The 23901-nt window shown below is 43.6% G+C and overlaps 1 protein-coding gene across 1 annotated transcript in view; it reads right to left on the reverse strand.

Annotated features, from left to right (window-relative positions):
• Window positions 1–1285: 1285 nt before the first annotated feature.
• The window catches only part of cdc25c (cell division cycle 25C), a 44221-nt gene continuing 21605 nt past the window's right edge, over window positions 1286–23901 (reverse strand). The window contains exons 8-18 of the mRNA XM_033029533.1: window positions 23096–23197; window positions 20369–20476; window positions 18420–18539; window positions 17472–17561; window positions 11875–12063; window positions 10875–10964; window positions 8196–8258; window positions 5972–6070; window positions 5417–5550; window positions 4418–4529; window positions 1286–3824 (exon numbers count right to left, since the gene is read on the reverse strand). Coding sequence (XP_032885424.1) covers window positions 3684–3824; window positions 4418–4529; window positions 5417–5550; window positions 5972–6070; window positions 8196–8258; window positions 10875–10964; window positions 11875–12063; window positions 17472–17561; window positions 18420–18539; window positions 20369–20476; window positions 23096–23197 — 1248 coding nt within the window. The 3' untranslated portion in view covers window positions 1286–3683. The remainder of the gene's footprint in view (window positions 3825–4417; window positions 4530–5416; window positions 5551–5971; window positions 6071–8195; window positions 8259–10874; window positions 10965–11874; window positions 12064–17471; window positions 17562–18419; window positions 18540–20368; window positions 20477–23095; window positions 23198–23901) is intronic.

The raw sequence follows: 23901 nt of genomic DNA on the forward strand, positions 1-23901 counted from the left end.
GTTTTCGTGCGATTCCCGGAGGTTTTTGTCAGTCTCCCTAATGGTCGAAAGTGGTTTCCGCTTTTTCTATGTTCCGGCGAATATTTCAAAAAATTCAAAACCGGCCGCGACTAAAAATAGGTTGCCGTTTTTAAAATGGGTAATTATTTTAGTCGAAGCCGGTTGCGATGCTAGTTGAAGGTGGTTGCCGGAGGTTGCAGGTAGTGGAAGGTCTTACCATCCACTACCTGCAACCTCCGGCAACCACCTTCACATATGCATCCTGACCCACTGATATGGGAACATTTGGTCCATCCCCATTGGTCTTTTAGATCGCATTTTCCAGCCAAATTCTCGGACGCCAAAGGCCTGTGTCATAATCTGTAGCAAACCCCGACCACCACAGGACTAATTTCTTCTGCATCACCAGAAACAGTCATGCATCAGGCCAGCAGTCCCGTCACGCCCTCCATGCTTGCAATGTGACGAGACTCTTCCAAACCACCCACTCCCTCACTTACCACTACCCTCACATTCCAATCGCAACTGGACCAGTAAAGGTGAAAAGGCTACGGAAATGTATTTTCCAAATGCCACCCATCCCCCATCAAAACCAGTAGCCCCATTCATTCCCACCATTACCAGTTCCATTGTGCTGAACTATCAGCACTCCCTCTGGCCTCCAATTAAGCGAACTCAGCAAAAAGAGTAGGGTTGAGATAATGGCATACTTAAATAGATTTTCAATTATAATGAGCAATAAACCTTGCAATGAAAACAAAGCCGCCCACTGCTGAACAAAACAGATTTTATTGCATGCGTTAGGTTAGTGTCCCAAGCCAACAGGTTACATTGAGATGATAGTGGTTTAAACATAGATATTGAACTGAATTATCATCAGGTATCTGGTCGTTCAATAGGGCACAGTACTGCATCCGAGAGCTACATCAGTAATCACAGCTCAATGGACATTATTAATTCCTTATTTTTGGGGCAGTGAAAATTAGAAGACAAAAGTATTTAAAAAAAGTAAATCCATGGCTTGATAGAAATTTAATAAAAAGTCATGTTTATAACACGTCTTAAACGTTGATGCCATTTATAGGCTGGCCCCAGGTAACAAATAGGTTCTGTTTCTGTTCTGTGTCCACAAGACAGAAAATACCCAAAAGTCACATTACTGTAACTGTCCCATTGGAATGAATGGCATCAAAATACAAAATTGAAAATTAAAAAAAATTAAAAATAGACAGATGAAAGAAACTAGTTTTGCTGTCCGTAAGAATGAACATATGCGTAGGTCAGACCAATGAATTTAATATTATGATAGCGTATTTGTACCTAGGTGTATGCATCAATTGGGTGGTCGTACCTGGGTATTGCCTCTATATATATAGAGATGTGTAAAGAAGATAGATCACCAAGATGCAATATCAAGAGACAGCAAACGTGTGATAAATTAGAAAGGTTTCATATGCCTGCTTCCATTCCCATTACATTCAGTTTTCTTTTTAAAATGCAACATTGATGTTTTTGTTAAAATTACCATTGGCCAAGAGAAAATGTGGTTGCAACTTTGTGAGGGGACTGGGCTTCAGAGACAACTGGTGGCGATGGTCCAAAACGTGGAGGACATCTCCTCACGAGGAGAGCGAGCAGCTTCAGTCAATGGTCTTTCACCCGGCAATGGCCATCAGCAACATGGAGAACCACAGCCTCCTCATTCCAGACCTCAGTCACACGATCACAGCCCCAAGGACACAGCCTTCCTTCCTCACACCAACTCCTTACTTTGAGAAGGGTACTCAAAATAAAACATAACCTCTTGAGCTCAGTGCACCCCATGAAACAATTGGGATGCAAAATAACTCAAAATGATTAGAACACATCCATTTAATTTTCAGATTAATACTCAAAAGATTCAAATAAAGGCGCACTGCAAATAAGAAATTGTACATCTCACGGAGATTTTAGACACGAGCAGAGGTTTCTCACAGTCACCGAACCATAGAGGATAGTCATCATTTCCAACCACAGCTAACCCGACCACAAGACCAGACTGTATTCCTCAGGGTGCCTGGGAATATATCATTGTGACATCCCATCTCTCAGTAATAAACTCATTAATCATCACTGTGGGGAAATAAACTTAAGTTGGCCAAGTGGCTAAAAATGAGCTGGTGACCAAACTACTGTTAATTCCTAGTGAATTACTAACTATGGGAGTAGCCCTCCATGAGCCACTGCTTTAAAGACAGGAGGCAAACTGCCAGGTTAATTACTGATGGGCATTAAATCCGTAAGCCCACTCCCCAAGTATGAATATTGAAGGCTCAACTCATCTAAAATCCAGTAAAAATGTGGCATGATAGTCGCTTTGAATATTAACATGGTCCACCCAACTCATGGTTCCTTCATGATGTGCCGTGGCAGCGTCAACCAATGTTGGTGGAAGCCCCAACAACAGCTTGCCTTGCTGGGGATGATGAAGTCAAATGAAAAGATTAAAATGCCATATTAATCCAAGTGACTTATTCATCGTAGACATTTCAGATTCTACTTGCTAGTCTGTATTTTAATTGAAAATGTCACGTTCATCTCAGCTTCCACTGTGATGTTACAGGCAGTAGTGGAGGTGGAACATCTTGGAATGAATCAGCTTCCATAAAAAACAAAATAGACTTAATAAAATTCCAGTTGTTTACTATTACCTGGGACAGGAATAAGAAATTTACCACTTTTACTGCACAGAATACACTACCCGACTCCAGGGCTTGGATTACTCCTTACATCCAACACCGGCCAGCGCCACTGTTTTGAGGAAATTAGTTGCTTGAACATGGAGCGAATACATTTTATATATTGATGGAACTGGTCTGGAGCAAATGGGGTTAATGTTCTCTCTTCTGGTAAGAGCTCATAGGATAGGTCATATCTGGATCCAGCTCAATCTGGGAGTTTCAAACAACGAGCTTCAGTGCCCCTGAGCCAATATGGCTCCACCGTATAAACAATGATCAAGAATGGTTTGCATCAACACTTGCGAATATCACCCGGGCTAATTCAAAAGGAGGGGGAACCGCGTGGCATTATTCTTCAGAAATGATGCAAAACGCAGAATCTTGCAGCTTGCATTGCAACAATAAAAAAATAGATCAATGTGTCGCATCTCCTCAGACGTCCATGCACAGAAAAAGAAATTTGTGTTTATGTAATTATTCCCATATTACTCTCTTCACCTGCCTGGAGGCATGAGAGTTGGATGCCAAGCTTTTGCCAAGTTGACCACGATGGGAGGTTTGCGGCATTTGGACGGCTTGGGAGAAAAGTGTCAGCTGGCATTCAGTTTGTCAGCAGATTAATAAAACCAACCATCTACTCATCCAGGGCCTTGAGATGGATGGAGATTGCAAGTAGATTTTCCAGATGGCAAAATATTTATAAAACTAATATTTGATAAAAATAATTCTGTAGCTAAAAAAAAATCATGGCCATGAACCTTCACATTACAAATCCATTATTGTATCAAGTTGAGGTTGGCCTTCATACTTTGAATTGGCAACATAAGAGCTGGATGGTTGGATAATCCTCCATTGTGACTTTATGGACAGTGGTGGATATGGAACATCTTTGAATGGATCAATGTCCTGTAATGAAGGGCCCCCAGATCAGGCTCCTGGTAGGTGGCATGTCTCATTGACTTTTCACATCTTCCTCAGTCTGGAGATGAGCTCCCTCCTGCGACGTTCTCCTGCCCAGGATTTGCTCTTTTTTCGCAGTTTCAGCATCTCTTCCTGGAAGTCCACGTGATCCATGGGACAGTACGTAGGTGGGTCACAGTAGTTCTGCAGAACAGCAACAGAAGCAAAATCAACCAGGCTGGAGCTTTCTAAATCTGGAAACACCCATTACGTAAAGTCCATCGCTTCCGTTTACAGCAAGGCATATCACATGGCTATCACTAATATTTCAGTTCAAATCCCTGGCCTGTTGCCTGGGAAATGTTCTATCAGATTATAAATACCATGGCATCAACTGACAGAATTCTTTACACGATTATTAAAACCCTTAATTCCAATTAATTAAAAAATCATATCAATCACGTAGCAAAGCTAAACAAAAGTATGTGGATGATGTAAAAGTCGGAATTTAGATTACATGGAATTTTGATTGAGTACTTCAGAATCTTCCCTACTCTTTTTGAAATAGCCCACAAGACCTTTGAACTTAAACCAGAAAGGATATTTGAATCACATCCAAAGTTCAGCAACCCGTGAAATGTGGACAAGGTCATCTAACTCCAATGAAGGGCAGCTCCACAGCCCTGTTCATTCAGAGCTGATTGGTTGCCGGCAGAACGGAGTGTGTGACGAAACTGATCATCAAGTTCACCTCAAAACCACGCTCTCCGTTTTCCCAGGGAAACAATGAGCCTTACCGAGAACTGAGAGAAGAAAGCCTTGTACCCTCCTTTCAATATGTAGAGCTCTGGATAGTACAGGTTTGGGTAGTTATTCATACTGCGATCCTCCTCCCGCACTAGTCGACACCTTCAAAGAGAAAGAAGACCCAGCCAATGTAGACAATGTTTAGTTTAGACATACAGCGTTTGTCTCATTCCCTCAAACCTCATTTCAATGTAGCTCCCCTCCCCATTCTCTCACCTGTGCCCATCAATGCACCCCCCCCCATTCCTTTTGCCACCCACCCACATCGGGGGTCATTTACAGTAATCATTAACCCATCTGCAAATTTCTGGAGATATGGAAGGAAACCAAAGAACTTGGAGGGGTGGGGGGGGGAGAAACCATGCAGACAGAGATCATGCAAACTCATGTGGTCACGATTGAACGCAGGTCACCGGAGTGATTAGGCTGCGGAACCCATTGTGTGCCACTGTTCCTCCTTTGCTGTGAAGCCAGTTCTCTCAAATCTGCTAAAATCTTCTTACTGTATATTGTATTACCTAACCACTGCAGGTTCTTAATTGGATATCATTGGGACAATCCCCTATCATATCTGTAGAATGGACTGCGAGTACCAGAGTAACTCATTTTAAATTTCTGCATTTTACAGTTCTTTAAAGCTCTCTGCAAACAGGCCGGTTCCGTCTGGATTAAATGACCAATGATTTTCACGAGTGCTATGCAAAGTACGATTACGAGCAAAAAGCTGCCAAACAACCCCTTTCCAATGAGTAGAATGTCTATTTTTAACCTCACTAGATCTCATTGTCATAGAACCATTCAGCACAGAAACAGGCCCTTCAGCCCAACTTGCCCATGCCGACCAATCCGCCTCAGTCCCACGTGTCAGAGTCATGTTACCAGTTGCAGTGTCATTGGTTCCAGAAAGCATGAGATGCTTGACTTCCCAGCCTTCCTCCTGCTTTCAATCCTCTCTCAATGTGATTTACTAAACAGTTCATGCAACTCACATCTTTGGTGCTCGCTCCGATGAAAATTCACAGTGGAAGATTATAACTAATCTCTTGTCCTTGGATTTAGAAATAATGGGTTTCTTCAGAAAAAACTCAATTGCGTCATCCGCTCTGTGATGGTTCAGAGCACCCTGGGAGAGAAGGAAGCAAGAATGTCAGCTCAGAGAGAATCGGACTCATTATTTACAATCTGAGACATTAATCCTGGACTGAAACTTCTCTGAACTTTACAAGCAGCACAAACATACATAAAAAAACATACCCAGGTCAATCCCTGCACTTCTGTAACTAAGCAGCTCCTTGTACGTTCAAAGTCTGCTCATGTTGGGGTTGCTGGGGAACATGGACACGGCATGCTCAGGAACAGAAACAATCTCAGTCAATAACTAACCATTCACTTCCTGCTGCACAAGGGGGGCATCTAAACCAAATATATATACATTTACAAATGGCAAAAGATCACCAACAATACCCTTTCTACTCTTAAAGGCGAGTGTAGATGGGGGTGAAATTAAAGAAAATACTTGTTCATTTAAGATTCAATTCATTTACCTTAATGTGTCCCCCTTCAAATTCATAAGGATAGCGGCAGTCGATGACATAGACTTCTCCTAAAAGGTGGTCATATTCTCCATGTAGTACCTTGGCCACCTGTGCAGAGGTCAGAAGGTTTGATACAGGCATCTAATTATGGTAATTTTCAAAAAAAGGACAGTGTTGGAGTAACTCAGCGGGTCAATCGGCATCTATGGAGAACGTGTTTAGGTGATGTTTCTGTTTGGGACCCTTCTTCAGGCAGAAGGATCCCAACACAAAACATGTTCAGAGATGCTGACTAACCTCAGCAGGTTAGACAGCATCTCTAGACAACATGTTTTATGTTACACTTTGTGTCCTTTTGTTTAAATTAGCATCTGCAGTTCCTCCTTTCTGCATGGTCATTTTCAAGTCTTGCAACTGAATGTATACCCAGACACACCACTTGAAAACACCAGGTAGAGGAGTGCTACATGTAGTAACGGCAAAGAGAGTCTTAATCTGAAGTCAACAGAGCACTTTTTTCAGCCAGAGGACTGATTTGTATTGAAGGATGGAAAAATGGTACCTTTGGGTGAGGTTTAGTTTAGAGATACAGCACGGATACAGGCCCTTCGGCCCACCGAGTCCGCACCGACCAACATTAGCACACGCTAGGGACAATTTTACATTTATACCAAGCCAATTAACCATCAAACCTGTACATTTTTGGAGCGTGGGAGGAAACTGAAGATCTCAGAGACAACCCTTACGGTCATGGGAAAAATGTACAGACTCCATACAGACAGCGCCTGTAGTCGGGATCAAACCCGGGTCGCTGGTGCTGTAAGCACTGTAAGGCAGCAACTCTACCGCTGCTCCACCGTGCCGCAATGGAACGTGGGAAAATGTAATCTGCCATGTGCCACTGAATCAGTCTAAAATACATAAGAACTGAACAAAGAGAACAATAAGTGAGAATATGTGACATTGATGAATTGGTGGCATTAACACACTCGTCCAAAAATAAGTGATGGCAGATGCTGGAAATCCAAAATAAAAACAGAAAACTGGAAACATTGAGTACATCGGGCAACATCTGGGAAAAGAGAAGGATTATTATCGTTTCAGGTAGTCAGAACAAAAATCAGTTCAGAGCCACACACTGACCAAGACGCTGAGTAATCCATTTTGATAGTGAATGAGTTTAATGGCTAACACGGAAAGGAAACTGTTGAGGCAGCACAAAGTTTCAACGTTTCTACAGCATCAGGACATTTGGCTGAGGATTGGACATTCTGAAACCAGAGGATGAACTGCACAAATGTATTGCAGCAATATTATTCAAACTCATAATCAATATCTTCAAAAAGAGATGCCCGCTGTCAAACTTCATTCAATATAGTTCTATAGATGGCCCTATGGGGCTGGTATTAATCAGATTGTCTGCAATCTCAGCATAAAGTCCCAAATGGATCAGGCATCACTGACAGCAGGAAATAATTAGTTGAGATTTTAAGTAGTGGGAGGACCACAAAAGATGCAAAACAAGACATAAAAAGGGTTTGACAGTGGCACAATACTGTGAAACAGAACCCTTGTTCACACTTGTCCTTGCCGTTCACACTCGTGCCATTTTGCAGATACTGCTTGCTTCACCATACAAACCAGGCTCAATTCCAATCTGCAGATTTAATACTCGGATAAGACTCTTCACAGGTAGAACTCGGACCTGGGGAAGGTAAATTCATAACGGCATCAAATACAGACAAAACGCTGGAGCAACTCAGCGGGACAGGCAGCATCTCCAGAGAGTAGGAATGGGTGACGTTTCAGGTCGAGACCCTTCTTTGGACTCGACCCAAAGCATCGCCGATTCCTTCTCTCCAGAGATGCTGCCTGTCCCACTGAGTTACTCCAGCATTTTGTGTCCATCTTTGGTGTAAACCAGCATCTGCAGCTCCTTCCTACTCATAATGGCATCATTTGGGCTCAGAATTGTACAGCACAGGGACACAACCCACAGTGTCCAAGTTGAACATGATGCCAAGTTAAACCAATCTCCTTTGCCTGCTGGTCTTGCATTGGAATGAAGGCTCAATAGTACTCTCACTTCATTCAGGTACCAATGCTATGACCAGGACGTAATTGGGGACAACCAAAATACATACAGGGCACTATTTCTTCACAAGGCCCTCTTTCACTCTCATGAATTCATTTATTAAATAAATATAGGCGACAGGTAAATGGTGGAACTCACTGTTTCGGGGATGATATACTTCATTTCCTCATGCTTACCCAGTACAGTGGGCAATGCATATACCTGCCAATGAAATGGGTGAACAGCATCAGAGCCGGTACCACAAAGAAACAAGTCAAGTGCGCAAGGTCATATTCACTAGAAGAGCAATAACTGTGCCATTTATAAATCAGTTATAAACAGCGATTATCTTCAAGGAATGATTGATGATAGGGGGAAGCTGGACAAGGTGGCCAAACGGTCAAATGCATTCCATGTGGTATCTCTCCTTTCCCCCCTTCATGCTTGGGGTACAAATCCTGGGTGAACACTCACATGGCAGCAGTATGGACAGCAAGGACTTGGCTATCTAGCGCTCATCACAAGAGAGGTCTTTGAAATGCTTTAAGGATGGAATTCTGCACCTCAAGAGGTTAAGACGGTGGCAGTGTTTTTTCGTGACGGTGTGCAACAATATGGCAAAGCACTTCTAAAAACTAAAAAACTATATTTTAAGCTTCAACATAACACAAAGCCTACTCAAGTTGAAAAAATAAAATGTATTAATTAAATTAGGCAGTCGGGCCTTTAAACAGCTTGAGCAGAATATAGGACCCCATGGATCTGCCATGGACCCTAACAGCAAGGAACAATGGTTAGTCTTTGTCTACATAAAAGACATGGAAGGCACATAGTTGCAGCTGGTGGAGATGCTACCTCAGTGCAAGAAACCCTGTTTCAATCCTGGTTTCGGGTGCTGTCTGTGTGGAGTTCCTCACATCCCAAAGACGTGTGGGTTTATAGCTTAATTGACCCACTGTAAATTGCCCATAGTGTGTCGGGAGTGGATGAGAAAGCGGGATAACATGGAACTAGCGGGAACAGGTGATCAATGGCCAGTGTGGACTCAGTCATAGGGCCAGTTTCCATGCTGTGTCTTTAAACTAAACTAAAATGCACAGGACATTGGAGAGAGGCGAGTGTACCTACACAATTATTTTTCAAATGCTTAACAAGATAGCAAATGATCAAAGACCGTTCCACTATTCTGGACTGAATTACATCAGAAACAATCCACTCACCAGGCGACTCCCCAACAATACATAAACAGTGGGCATCACCAGCCTAGTGAAGATAACTAATATCTGATGAAGCATTTAAATGACAGACAAGGTTTCGGTTTCAGTTCCATGCCAGGCTTCAAACAGGAGCATGATAGTCAGCCTCAGACCCCTGGGTTACAGGCTCCAGGAAGGAACCAGCTACAATTCCGTTTTGTGTAGATTAATTAGGAGGAGGCTGCATAAATTTGGTTTGTGCTCCCTTGAGTTAAGGTGGTTAAGAGGCAATCTAATTGGCCGTTACAGTGATAATCCACTCACCACCATCTACTCAAAGGCAATTATATTTGGGAAGTAACTGCTCACCTTGATCCTGCAAAATTAATAAACGAGAAAACAATAGAGTATGTATTTCGTGTGGTCAGTGAATGCAAAGCAAAAAATAGGAACAGCATTTATGCAACCCTGCAGTTTTATAATTGGCTAAGCTGATCAGCAGTTATGCTAGATTTTTATCCCTCAAGGGCCTGTCCCACTTAGGCGACTTCTTAGGCGAGTGCGCTCGCCACATGATCGCTGGTGGTCTCTGGTGAGTCTCCTTCGTGGTCACGAGGAGTTCCCGAATTCTGGGAACTAGTCGCGGCCTCAGTATGGTCGTCACAAATTTTTCAACATGACATTTTTTCTGCGACCACAAATTGGTTGCCATGGAGAAAATGGATACTTTTGCAGTCGTAGGTGCAGTTGTAGTGGGGTCGCCATGTAGTTATAGGTAGTCGAAGGTAGTTTTAGTTAATCGCCTTTGCCGACCGGGCATTTTAATTGGCTCATTGGGGGAAAAACCGTAAGCACGAGTTGTCAGAACCAAGGATAACCGACTGGTGATGTTAAATACCCGCCAAACTTCACAGCTGTGTATCTCTGGCTTATCAAAAGTTGTCTGGCTTCATAAAAGTGTCTCCACTCCTTCTCCCCTCCCCCCCTCTTTTAAAGGACTTACCATACACTGTGCTAGCCGTCTTAACCTTCCTGTTCATCGCAGTGTGTGTCTGTGTCACCTTGGCTTGGCACCGTGTGGATTTTAGACGTGTGCGTGCCCCACTTTGACAGTCGCCGTTCCAGTTCCTGGTTTTTCAGATGAGTGCGGCGAACTTGACATTCACCGGCAGTCCGCTGAAAAATCGCTTAAGTGGGACTGGCCCTTCAGTGTAGAAATCAGGATACCAGGTCAAAGGAAAGCCCATTGACCTGCCAAGCCACACGTCTTTGGGATGTGAGCGGAAATGGGAGCACCCCGAGGAAACTCACGCGGTCACGGGGAAAACATGCAAATCCCACGCAGATGGCTCTACAAGTCAGGATTGAACCCGGGTCACAGGGGCAGAGGCAGCCGCACTACCCAGTGGGCAATTGCGCCGTCCCACTATGGAATTATAAACAGCTGAAATGGACAGCATTTGAGGTCCTCTGTCAAAATGGGTCAAGATCAGCCGGACTTCATGTGTGCTCCTTTAGTGGTACAAGACCCAAAGATACTCATGATGAATTACATTGCTATGGAGGGCCATCATATCCAGGTGGAACAGGATCTGCAAAAAGTGATACATTTCAAAGTGTGTGCAACAGGTGTTAACCTTACATTAGAATGGTTTCCTATCAGCTCCATAGGGTTGCTCTCCTCCTCCAAAACATTTGTCATATTGTCTTTGCAGCTGGTCATGACTCCTCTCTGCAGAGTACAGAAGAAATAGTTAAGATCATGGATCATGGACTGTATTTTCTCTAATTCACACAGGGAAGAAAGCAAAAGAAAATAATTTGCAAGTCCCCCCCATTGAAGGATACAAATCAACTCCAAAGAGATGCTCAGGATTTCCACCTTAGCAAACCAGACTCTTCACCAGAGTACAAAGACTGAAGTATAGGCTCAGCAAACTTGAGGCTTTAAGGTGCTGCATCTCACTGCCACTATAAAAATTCTGGCAAACCAACAAAATTCATAATTAATCCCTCATCCTTGCTCGGTTTCCTCAGAATCTAGACGTGGAAAACAAGACCATTCACCCACCAGCCCCACTCTATACCCCATCACAATAGAAATTCAGAGATTCGCCAAGTACTGGATGAAAATGAAACCAACTCCCATCATTTCAATCTTGCGTAGTTGGCAGCAAATGCCAACCTTCAGTCCTGACCATTGAAGGAGCAACAAGGCATTGTTTTTACCCTTTTACGCTACAGAGAATTAAAGGCTTTATTTTCATCCAGTATAAAATGTTAAAAAAAAAAACACTAATTGGATACTTCTACTCAAGATATAGTCCAATCCATAGTGGAAACAAAGGTCTCTTCTTGCAACAACTCAGCACCAAATCTAACACCTCCCTTCAATAGAAAATACATCTTCCCATTATCAAGCAGACAAGAGGATAAGTGGATGGAGTCCTCCAGGTTGACAGGCAGATGGTTGGACAAAGGCCAGGAACATGGATAGGAAAAGCTTAAAGGGATTCGGCCAAACATCTATAGGTGGGACTAGCGTATATTGGGCATCTTGGCCAACACAGGCAAGTTTGACCAAAGGGCCCGTTTCCATGCTGTATGACTATGACTGAGCACCCAATTAAGAGGCTCTTTACCATGAGCTGGTCGTCCTTCCTCTTCTGTTCATTGTGCTCTGGTGGGAATTCAAAACCCTTCTGTCGCTTCGTCTTCACTGGAGTATCTGTTTCCCGAGATCTATCCAACCTTTTCAGGAACGGTCTGTGCAGCCTCTCTGGCAGAGAAGGCGACCGGAACAATCCTGGCCTGCCCCTGCGGACCGGAACCTAACACAGCAAGAAGGAAAAAAAACAATAATTAAAGGCGGGTATGATTTGAATTAATACTTGGTCTGCTCCCTTATTCTCCAGACTACTGATGAGGGAGATTTCAGTCAATCAGCCTGGCTTCACACGACTATTTGTAGAACTTAAGGTATCTGAATTTTCCTCCCTCAAACTTAACTTCTGGCAGCTCTGAATGATTGCCCTGAAGATTACCTTTGAATTTCTTGAGCGTCATCAAGGTACAATGTTAATTAAAAAAATTACACATTCTTCCTGCTTCTGTTTGACCAAATGTAAAACCTCTCATTTAATTTCTTACCTTGCAATCCTTATCCTTCCTGGGACACTTTAGTCCTGAACGCTAATCGGCTAGCCTTTAAGTGACTCCCACATGCCTGGTGTCGACTCACCAATAACAGCTGCTTGCAATGGACTCTCCCAGGCTCCTGCCTCATGCTGTAGTAATCTGTTTTACCCCCAATTTAGTACTCCAACCCCCCTCTACCAGGCCATTCCTCAAGGTCCAGACTTATCCTTATTCATAACCAAAAAACCTATTGTGATCACTGTTCCCAAAATGTTCTTCCTGTGAAACCCCAGTCATTTGACCAGATCCATTTCCCAATAAAAGGTCCAAAATGGACACCCCCCCCCCCCCCCCCAGCTAGACTATCCACACATCAGTATTTAATGGCCATCTCCTTACCTTGTCACTATTTCTCTTGTTCATGACTCTCCCACTGGTGAAAGCATCACAACATCGACCCTGCACAGGATCTTGTATGTTTGAATAAAGTCTGAAGAATTCCATTGGCTTCAAATTAGCAAATTAGTGAAAGGCAATGGAATTCTTCAGCCAACCCCAGCTCAAATCCCGCCGGGCCAACCGACAGCTCCGGACCGACGACACCAGCGGCCCCAGGCCCACAGCCTGCATGGAGAAGAAGCGCCAGCTCCAGCCCAACCCCTCTCACCGATGGGCCGGGGAACGCCAGCTGCCACCCCCCCCCTCTCGCTCTCAGCACCGGCAAAAGTCGAGCACCAGCCATACACACAAAGCACTGCAGCAACTCGGCCTCTTCCCCGCGCCGGCTGCAAGCCCGACCCGACACCTCCGGCCACTCCCGGACAGGGACGGGACACCCGTGAGGGGTCAGGGACGACCCATCAGCAACTCAGACCCGGGCCCAACACCGACGAGCACGATCTCGCTCACTCACCAAAGCATAAAGCAATAAAAACGACAAAATAATCTAGGCTTTTAATAAAGGAACGAATAATACAATTATTTCATAGTATGAAAGCAGTATTTTCTTACTTAGAAGAATCAAAGCTGGAAAAAACAGAAGAAATGAAGGTCCACTGCTCCACTGCTTTCCAGGGCTGTTTACGCATAGTGACCTTTGACCTGGGCATGCGCAGTCAGAATACCAAACTCGCTTATTCCTGACAGGACAACCCTCTCATCCCAGAAATTAGCAGGTGAATCTGCTTCGGACCGACGACAAAATTGGACCGAACGATGCTTCAATATGCTTTTTGATGTATGGGTGTAAAGCCATTTACAGTATCTAGGTAATCTGCACAGTATTCAAGTTCAAGTGAGTTTATTGTCATGTGTCCCTGTATAGGACAATGAAATTCTTGCTTTGCTTAAGCACACAGAAAATAGTAGGCATTTACTACAAAACAGATAAATGTGTCCATATACCATGATATAAATATATACACACATGAATAAATAAACTGGTAGTGCAAATAACAGAAAGTGGTTGCTAATAATCAGAGTTTTGTCCGAGCTAGGTTTAATAACCTGATGGCTGAGGGAAAGTAGCTATTCCTGAACCTGGTTGTTGCAGTCTTCAGGCTCCTGTACCTTCTACCTGAAGGTAGCAGGGAGATGAGTGTGTGGCCAGGATGGTATGGGTCTTTGATGATACTGCCAGCCTTTTTGAGGCAGCGACTGCGATAAATCCCCTCGATGGAAGGAAGGTCAGAGCCGATGATGGACTGGGCAGTGTTTACTTCGGCCCCCTCTCCCAACTATCCTACTGGCTAATGTACAGTCCCTTGAAAACAAAGTGGAGGACTTAAGGGCAAGACTGCTTTATCAAAGGGAGCTGAGGGAATGCTCTGTGTTCTGTTTCACAGAGACATGGCTCACCCCCAGCTCCCCAGACTCAGCGGTCCAGCCTGAAGGGTTCTCCATCCACCGCATGGACCGTACCCTGGCATCTGGGAAAGGGAGAGGAGGGGACGTCTGCCTCATGGTCAACTCTGCGTGGTGTTCCGACGTGGCAGTCCTGTCCAACTCCTGCTCTCCACACCTCGAACATCTGGCGGTGAAGTGCCGTCCCTTCTACCTCCCGAGAGAATTCACCTCCGTTATCCTGACCGCGGTCTACATCCCACCCCAGGCAGACGTCCGTTTGGCACTGGAGGAGCTGCATGCCGTGGTCAACAAACACCAGACGTCTTACCCCGAGGCATTTACCACCATTGCTGGGGACTTCAATAAGGCGAACCTAAAGAAATCACTCCCCAACTTCCACCAACATGTCTCCTGCTGCACCAGAGGACCTAACACCCTCGACCACTGCTACACCACCATCAAGAATGCCTATCGTTCTATCCCTCGCCCTCACTTCGGTAAGTCCGACCATACCGCGGTGCTGCTTCTTCCTGCCTACAAGCAGCAATTAAAGAGCGCACCCCCAGAAGTGAGGACAGCACAGAGCTGGTCGGGGGGGGCAGAAGAACAACTCCAGGACTGTTTGGAGTCTGTAGACTGGGCAATGTTCAAGGACTCGGCAACGGACTTGAACGAATATGCCACAGTCGTTACAGACTTCATAAAGAAATGTGTGGAGGACTGCATCCCTACAAAAACCTTCCGAGTGTTTCCCAATCAGAAATCTTGGATGAACTATGAGATCCGTACTCTCCTGAAGTCCAGACACAGGGCATTCACATCCAACGATACAGTGGCCTACATGAAGACCAGATACGACCTTGGTAAGGCCATCAAAAAGGCCAAAAGGGACTTCTGCTCCAAACTGGAGGACGAGACAGATGTTCGGCAGCTGTGGCAGGGTCTGAATGCAATCACCTCCTACAAGGCAAAACCAGGAGGCAGCTCGAATGCCGGTGTAACATCACTCCCTGACGAGCTCAATGCGTTTTACGCACGCTTTGACAGGGAGAATACTGATGTGCCTTCCCGATCCCCCATTCGCTGTGATGGCATTTCAGTCTCAGTCAGAGGCCGATGTCAGGAAACCCTTCAGAGGGGTGAACCCCCGAAAAGCACCTGGACCTGATGGTATACCCGGCCGTGTTCTAAAAACCTGTGCGGACCAACTGGCGGGAGTTTTTACGGACATTTTCAACCTCTCACTTCTGAGGTCTGAGGTCCCCACCTGCTTTAAAAGGGCATCAATTATACCGGTGCCCAAGAAGAGTAAGGTGACGTGCCTCAATGACTATCGACCAGTGGCACTAACGCCGGTGGTGATGAAGTGCTTTGAGAGGTTGATCATGGAGCAAATCAACTCCTACATCGACAAAAACCTGGACCCACTGCAGTTCGCATACCGCCACAACAGATCAACGGTGGATGCGATCTCGCTGGCCCTCCGCTCCGCACTGGACCACTTGGACAACAAAAACTCATATGTCAGGCTGTTATTCATTGATTACAGCTCGGCATTTAACACAATCATCCCCTCCAAACTGGTTACCAAACTCGCAGAACTGGGTCTCTGCGCATCCCTCTGCAACTGGATCCTCGACTTCCTCGTCCACAGACCACAGTCTGTTCGTATTGGTGGAAATGTGTCAGCCTCAATAACAATCAGCACGGGAGCACCTCAAGGCTGCGTGCTCAGCCCCCTGCTGTACTCACTCTATACCCATGACTGCGTAGCGAACCACAGTGCGAACTCCATCATCAAGTTCGCTGATGACACCACTATTGTGGGGCGTATCACTGATGGGGATGAGTCAGAGTACAGAAGAGAGATCGAGCAACTGTCCATATGGTGCCAGCGCAATAACCTGGCCCTGAACACCAGCAAAACCAAGGAACTGATTGTGGACTTTGGAAGGAGTAGGAGGCGGACCCACAGCCCCATTTATATCAACGGGTCGATGGTTGAAAGGGTCAAGAACTTCAAATTCCTGGGGGTGCACATCTCTGAAGATCTTTCCTGGTCCGAGAACACGAACGCAATTATCAAAAAAGCTCATCAGCGCCTCTACTTCCTGAGAAGATTACGGAGAGTCGGATTGTCAAGGAAGACTCTCTCTAACTTCTACAGGTGCACAGTCGAGAGCATACTGACCAGTTGCATCGTGGCTTGGTTCGGAAATTTGAGCGCCCCGGAGAGGAAAAGATTACAAAAAGTAGTAAACATGGTGTTGGTGAGGTTCCTCACCAACACCATGGATAACTGCAGCAGAACGTCCGTTTTAAATCCCAAACCTCTTTGCAATAAAGGCAAAAAAATTGCTTGCCTTCTTAACCACATGAAGGACCCATCTGCTAACTGTTTGTGATTTATGCACTAGAACTCCACTCATTTGTCATATCTTTCCATTTAAATAATATCCCACCTTGTGATTCCTTTTACTGAAGTGAAAGGCCTCAGTTACCCACATTAATCTCCATTTTGCCCAAACACTAATTTTATCTATAAGCTGCTACAGAATTACAATGTCTTCATCCCCACGTGCCCTGCCACTCATTTTTGTATTGTTGGCACACTTGGAAGCCTTGCATTTTGTTCCATCCTCCAGGTCATTCATGCAAATAATAAACAATTGAGGGCCAGTGACCGACTCTTGAGGTACTTCACTCATTACATAGTCGTAGAGACAGTCATACAGCACAGAAACCGATCCTTCAGCCCAACCAAGATGGCCCATCTAAGCTGGTAAAAAAATCTTTCCTATCCATGTACCAGTCGGACCCACATTCTCCAGCGTGAGGACCAATCTATTTTGTTTTCTAGGAATCATAACTTCATAAAAAGCCCAAATGCAACCACAGAGCTCTACCAATCCTGTATTTGAGAGTAGTGTTTAATTGGCATATTTACTAACAATAAAATTCTTATTTGCAGCAGCGTAACAAGCCCATTAACATTATAGATAATATATAATAAACACAAATTCAATAAATGAATAACCACAATACTAGTAGAAAAGAAAACCTAAAGTCTTTAGTGCAATCAAAGATAGTCCATGGAAGTTCATAGTTAAAGTTAGTGTTGAGGACAAACCGAGAGAGAAAACACAACGAGTCAGCCAGCATCCCTGGAGCACATGTACACCAGAGCTTTATTACTTTCATCTTCCCCTCACCGACCCCATCCTCACGGAGTTTCATAAACGCTCAAAGTTCTTACTGTGCTCGTGTCCATCCCCTGCGTCATCAGCTCACCAGTGAAAAGTGCAGCCATGCTAGAGGACATGGCCACATTCATGTTTGAATCCCTCTGTGAAAACAAAATCAGTGGTGCATTAATTGCTCACCGACAGACATTGAAAAACACATTACCCTGGCTGCAGCCTCTAGCTTCAAATGGAGTTGTTAATATTCAAGGAGAGTCTGGATAAAGAACTGGCCACTACAGTAAGTCTATACAATATAAATATATAGGCAAATATCTTTGCAGTGTGAGTTGTCATATGACATCTACATCATTACGTAAAAACAAGCAACTGCAGAAGCTGTTTTACATAGAAAAGTACGAATTGCTGGAGTAATTCAGCGGGTCAGGCAGCATTCCTGGAGACCATGAATAGGTGATGTTTCGGGTCTGGACCCTTCTTCAGACTGGTCGGTATGAATCAGGTATGCTGCCTGAACAGCTGAGTTAAACAAGCACTATGTGTTCTTTATAGATCATTACCATTATTTGCTAACTGTTTGAAACTGAAGTCCTAATTTGCATGGTAATTTTAATTGTAAAACTTATACATTTGAGATCATATTATTTACAATAAAAAAATCATTCAAATTGTGAAAATTAAAATAACTCCTACTCAACACAGTTCCACACTTCCTCAAAAAATAACAATTTCAGTAGCAAGTGATCATAGGCGAGACTTTTTTCCTCTCCTTTGCCGACATGGTACCATTGTCTTCCACCCAGTTACAGCTCCCCATTTGACATCAACCCTATATTCCTTACCTCAAGGGCAATTTTGACTGGGCTCATGCAAGAATAGTCTTAACAGGTTATACAGTAGTGAGTGCTTCAAAACTGAGCTGTGTCCTCTATTCCACTCCATTCTCCACACCTCCAGCCAGTCCCCTCCCCCCCTCTGCGGGGAATTAGTTTCCACATTACCTTTGAATCATTATCAATCTGCTCCACAAGCAAAGAAGTATTGTTGTCGCTCATGGAATGATCCAGGCACTGAGATTCGGTTGATGTTACTTGACTGATTTCTTCCATCTCAAAGCCAAACTAGAAGTTAAAATAAAAAATTATAGCATTGTTTTCCTTGTGTGGAGAGACTCGTGAGAATAATGAGAGAGGCAGCAAAGTGTTTGTGGTAGAAGTTGCTGCCTTACAGCGCCAGAGACCAGGCCTCAATTCTGACTACATTCTCCCTGTGACCACGTGGGTTTTCTCCGGGTGCTCTGGTTTCCTCCCATATTCCAAAGATGTGCAAGTTTGTAGGATAATTAATTTCTTTAAAGTGTCCTGAATTAGTGTACGGGAGATCGCTGGTCGGCATGGACCCGCAGGCTGTAGGGCTTGTTTCCACGCTGTATCTCTAAACTAAACTAACAATTCAAGGTTAAAAAAAAAAGTACACAACCCAAATCTGTTATTCAATAAAACTTATCTCACTTTTAAAACCAAATGTTTAAGTTGACAGACACATCATAAAGGAAATAATGCAAAGAGCTTATAAAAACAGTGTCATTTTACTATTAAACCTGTTTAGTTTAGAGCTACAGCGCTGAAACAGGCCCATCAGCCCACCGGGTCCGCGCCGACCAGCGATCCCCGCACATTAACACCATCCTACACACACTAGGGACAATTAACCTACAAACCTGCACGTCTTTGGTGTGTGGGAGGAAACCGAAGATCTCGGAGAAGACCCACGCAGGTCACGGGGAGAACGTACAAAATCTGTACAGGCAGCACCTGTAGTTGGGATCGAACCCGGGTTCAGCAGCAACTCTACCCCTGTGCCATCGGGCCACTGTTCACTCATATCAAGAACACTCAGCTCCAGATCTGATTACAAGCATGAATATTAGCCCACTTTCAAGGGGAGGAGAGGATGACTACACTTGACAACAAGGCACAACTTGACAGAGAGTGGTTAGGCTGTGAGGAAAGAAGTGGTTGTACCTGCAGCTCTTGCAAAGATAGACGACTCCATTAGCTGGAGACAAACAATCTTAGCCAGGATGTTGATGTAGGAGATAAGAGTAGGATCCTGGGTCCAAGGTATTTTAGTTGCCTCATTAATCACCTTTCCTACATTAGTCAGCCAGAAGTGGGAATGGTCCCTGATGATTTAATTTGCAGATATAATACTGAAGGATGCCCTCAAAACTGAGACACCATCCAGGTGATAACGAGTCAAGTTACATAGACACTGAGCAACTTGACCAATCTTCAACAAGCAGCCATCTACTGGTCCTTTGCAAACCAGTGCTACTATCATCAGATCCTGCACTCTAGCAACATCCAGGGAACAACCATTGATCATAAACTCCACTTCGCCAGCTATAAAAATGGCCTGTCAATTAAAATAAAGGCCTCAGACCAATACTGAATGGTTGATGATTGGCACTGACAAGGTGGGTCGAGGGGCTTGTGTCCATGCAGCACAACTCTGTAGTCCCATGACAATACGGACTACAAAGCTTATAGCACACTTTTACTGCTGCGGCATTAAACCTTTAAGATCCCCCTAAAGCTTTGCCGCACTGTATTAGTTCAAGAAAGTCCAACCCCTTCAGAAGAGTAACCAAGAATGAATATTAAAATCATAGCTTTGCTAGCAATATGCACAATTTATTTAAAAAAACACTGTGACTAAAAAACATTGTGCCCAGGTTAATAGACTTTAAAACAATTAATAGACTTTAAAACAATTACTAGCCTGATGTTTTACTCATCAAATAAACCGCAGAATTCACCTGACCAACACTAACCAGGTAGGTCCTGGATTATCAATTGGTCCACCAAGACCACAAAGATCTTAGGTAAAAGATTCAGTGGCACATGATTCAAGTTCCCTCAAACATATCTGTGCAAGTTGTACTCACCAAGGAGGACACAGAGGAAGACATTGTTTCACATAATTTGTGTTCTTGGAAGGGGATCAACATTATCTTAGGAGCTGGGCAAATGGGCTTCTTAAACCCATCTCCTTCCTGGTGAAAAGAGACCATGAGAGTTAGACACTGTTTTTGACACTGATTCAGTGTCATCAAAGATAGACACAAAAAGCTGGAGTAACTCAGCGAGACAGGCAGCATCCCTGGAGAGAAGGAATAAGTGACTTTTCGGGTCGAGACCCTTCTTTATCAAGATCAATCTGTTATATTAGCATTCCATTCTTTCATTAAATACTAACCCTCTCACCAGCGCAGTAAGGACTCACGACTGACTCCAGTCATGGTAGTTTTACCATACAGAGGTTAGAGTGGACTCGGCTGTATTTTCAAGAAGCAAAAAAAAAAACAAAAAAAAAAAACTGCAGGTGCGGGAAATCTAAAAATAAAAGAAAAGAAAATGGTGGAGGTATTCAGCAGGTCAGGTCACATCCGTGGCAAGAGGAACAGCATCAGTGCTGCAGGTTAAAGATCTCCCAGTTCTTCAACCTGAAAGGTTGTTAACTGATTCTCAAAAAGGAAAGAAAAATTAACTGGAAAAAACATTGCAAAAGTCCATTCTAGCTTCTAATGGACATTCCATCCACACTTGGCAGCTCATCCCATAGATGCTCTCCAGCATACATACACACATATAATATACATACACATATACATATAGGAAGAGTAAAAGAGAACATTTCAAACTGATCACATTTCATCAAAGGAGGACACAAAGTGCTGGAGTAACACAGGTCAGGCAGCATCTCTGGAGAACATGGATAGCTGGTGTTTCCAGTAGATACCCCTCTTCAGACCCTGAAGGGTCTCGCCCCAAAACATCACCAATCTATTTTCCTTGAAAATACTGCATGACCTGCTGAGATACTTCGAGTCCTTTTGTGTATTAACCAGCATCAGCAGTTCTTTGCTTCGACATTTTATCAGAGTACTATTATGAACAGACATTAACCAGAAACATAAACTGACTCTCTCCTTAGATGCCACCAAGTATATCTAGGTTCCTGCCTTATACCGTTGTCAGGTACGATACATCAAAATAACTATGAAGAAACTCAAGAAAGAGTGATACTATTTTAGTTAGAACAGATACAAAGGTGGAATTCTAATGAAAGATCATGGAGCTGAAATGTTGAGTCTGCGCCTCCACCCACATACAATGCGTGCAAAGTATTTCTTGCCTTCTGTTTTTATTTCAGATTTTCAGCATCTGCAGTGTTTTTGGCTTCACAATATAGGGCGATATGAAGTTTAGTTTATTACTGTTACTTATAATAAGATAAAGTAAAAAGCTTTTCTGCGTGCTGTTCAGACAAATAATTAAATATACATGATAACAATCAAGCTATGCACAGTATTCAGATAAAGGATAAAGGTCACAACACAAAGATATACTTCAATTAAGGTAGTTTAAAGCGCTCCATTGCAGGAGATGAGTGGTCAGGACCACACTCTAGCTGATGAGGGGATCATTCAGTTGCCTGATATCAGCTGGGAAAAAAACTGGCCCTGTACCTCTTGCCTGATGGGAGTGACTGGAGTAAGACTGGTCCTTGATTAAGCTGGTGGCCTTGCCTGGGCAGCATAGATGGAGTCAATGGAAAGGAGGTTGGTTTGTGTGATGACCTGGGCTACTTCCACAACAGACCGCAACTTTTTTTGCAGTCTTGAATGGGGATGTTTTCAAACAATGCCAATATAATGATTTATCGAGCACATCTGTAGAGGTTAGTGAGGGTTGTTGGGAACATGTCAAACTCCCTAAGACTAAGGAAGTTTTAAAATATAAAGCAATTTTTACAATGTGATTGTGGGGTTTAAGACATGGACTATCAGTTAGGGATGAAAGCAGATTTAAGAAAAAGTAGCAGAAAGTGCTGTTTTATTAGAAAACCTATACTAGGTCCAACTCATTTATTCCCAGTCGCAATCCCCAATACCCCAGTCCGCATTTCCTGCCAAGCAGACATATTAAAATAAAAACACAACATTTGTTCTTCTCCCTACAAGCTTTTGGAGAGAACACGTTTTTATTGATATTGGTTTATTTTGTGTCATGTATACTCAGATACAATGAAAAACTTTGTTTTACATGCTATCCAGCCAAATCATATATTGTACATGAGCATAATCATGCCATACAGATGAACAGCAGGTAGTGCAAAGAGCAAAATACCAGAGGTACCGAATAAAATGTTCAAGCATTATAATGTTAGTGAAAGTGTAAGTAAAAAAAAAAGTCCAATGGCCACTGTGAGGTAGGTTGGGAGATTGGGAGTACTCCCATTGCTTTCGAGAGGCCCGTTGAGTAATCAGATAACAGTGGGGAAGCAGTTGATCCTGATCCTGGTGGTGCGTGCGTTCAAGCTTTTGTCTCAGATCTGGATTCTAGGCACGGTTCAATTGGAATTGAAACAATAAAAAAATGAACAAAATCTCTGAGACTATATGGATGGATGCAAGAGATAATGGAAACACCTCACGAGTGCAACTACTCATATTGTTAACATGAACTATAAAAAGAAAAAAATAACACATTCCAATAACATCCTCAGCCAAAACACAAAGTATCTCAACTGCAGAGATATTTTAGGAATCAAACAAATTGTGCCACAGCGCTTCAAATTTCAAATCAGGAAAAACAGGAACAGTTCTTACATTTTCCTTGTTGTGGTCCAGGCTTCCAAAATCCATGCGGTTTTGGGCCAAAGATTGAGGCTCTGATGTCACCAACATTGGACTGCTGCAGAGAATCTCTGGCTGCAAAACAATACATTTACATGTTCACGCACGTAAATATTTAAGGCAAACTTTTTTACACAAAGCATTTTTACCATTACAATGCACAGCCAATTGTTAACATTTTTGCATTTAGTTCTCTGAACAACATGCTACTTAGTCTCAGAGATGGCACAAAAGGTTGCCTTTCATTTGTGAGAATGAATTAAAAACAAAATGGGAGTAAGTCCAGCACCTTCCAACTCTGTATTGCTCAGTGATTCATCCATAGAGTCAGCAGGGGAGCAATGAAAGCCTATCTCCACCTGGACCAACTGTTAGTGGCAGGAATTGTCACCATGTGTTTGAACAACATTACACCAACCATGTCACCGTCTCTGCAGGACAATCTTGCTTCATAGTCAATATTTTTTTTGTAAAGAGTGCTTAGGATAAGGATAAATACACATCCCTATATTCTAAGCATTCCCAGTGGGACACGGAGGAATACAATCTGAAGGTCATAAGGGATAGGAGTAGATTTTGGGCATTCGGCCCATCAAGTCTACTCCGCCATTCAATCATGGCTGATCTATCTCTCCCTCCTAACCCCATTCTCCTGCCTTCTCCCCATTACCTCGGACATCCGTACTAATCAAGAATCTATCTCTCTCGGCTTTAAAAATATCCACAATGCAAGAGTTTTTTTGGGACGTTTTCTCATGGATTGTTTTCTCGAGAACGCT

The sequence above is a fragment of the Amblyraja radiata genome, chromosome 11, assembly GCF_010909765.2.
Source record: "Amblyraja radiata isolate CabotCenter1 chromosome 11, sAmbRad1.1.pri, whole genome shotgun sequence".
Lineage (NCBI taxonomy): Eukaryota > Metazoa > Chordata > Chondrichthyes > Rajiformes > Rajidae > Amblyraja > Amblyraja radiata.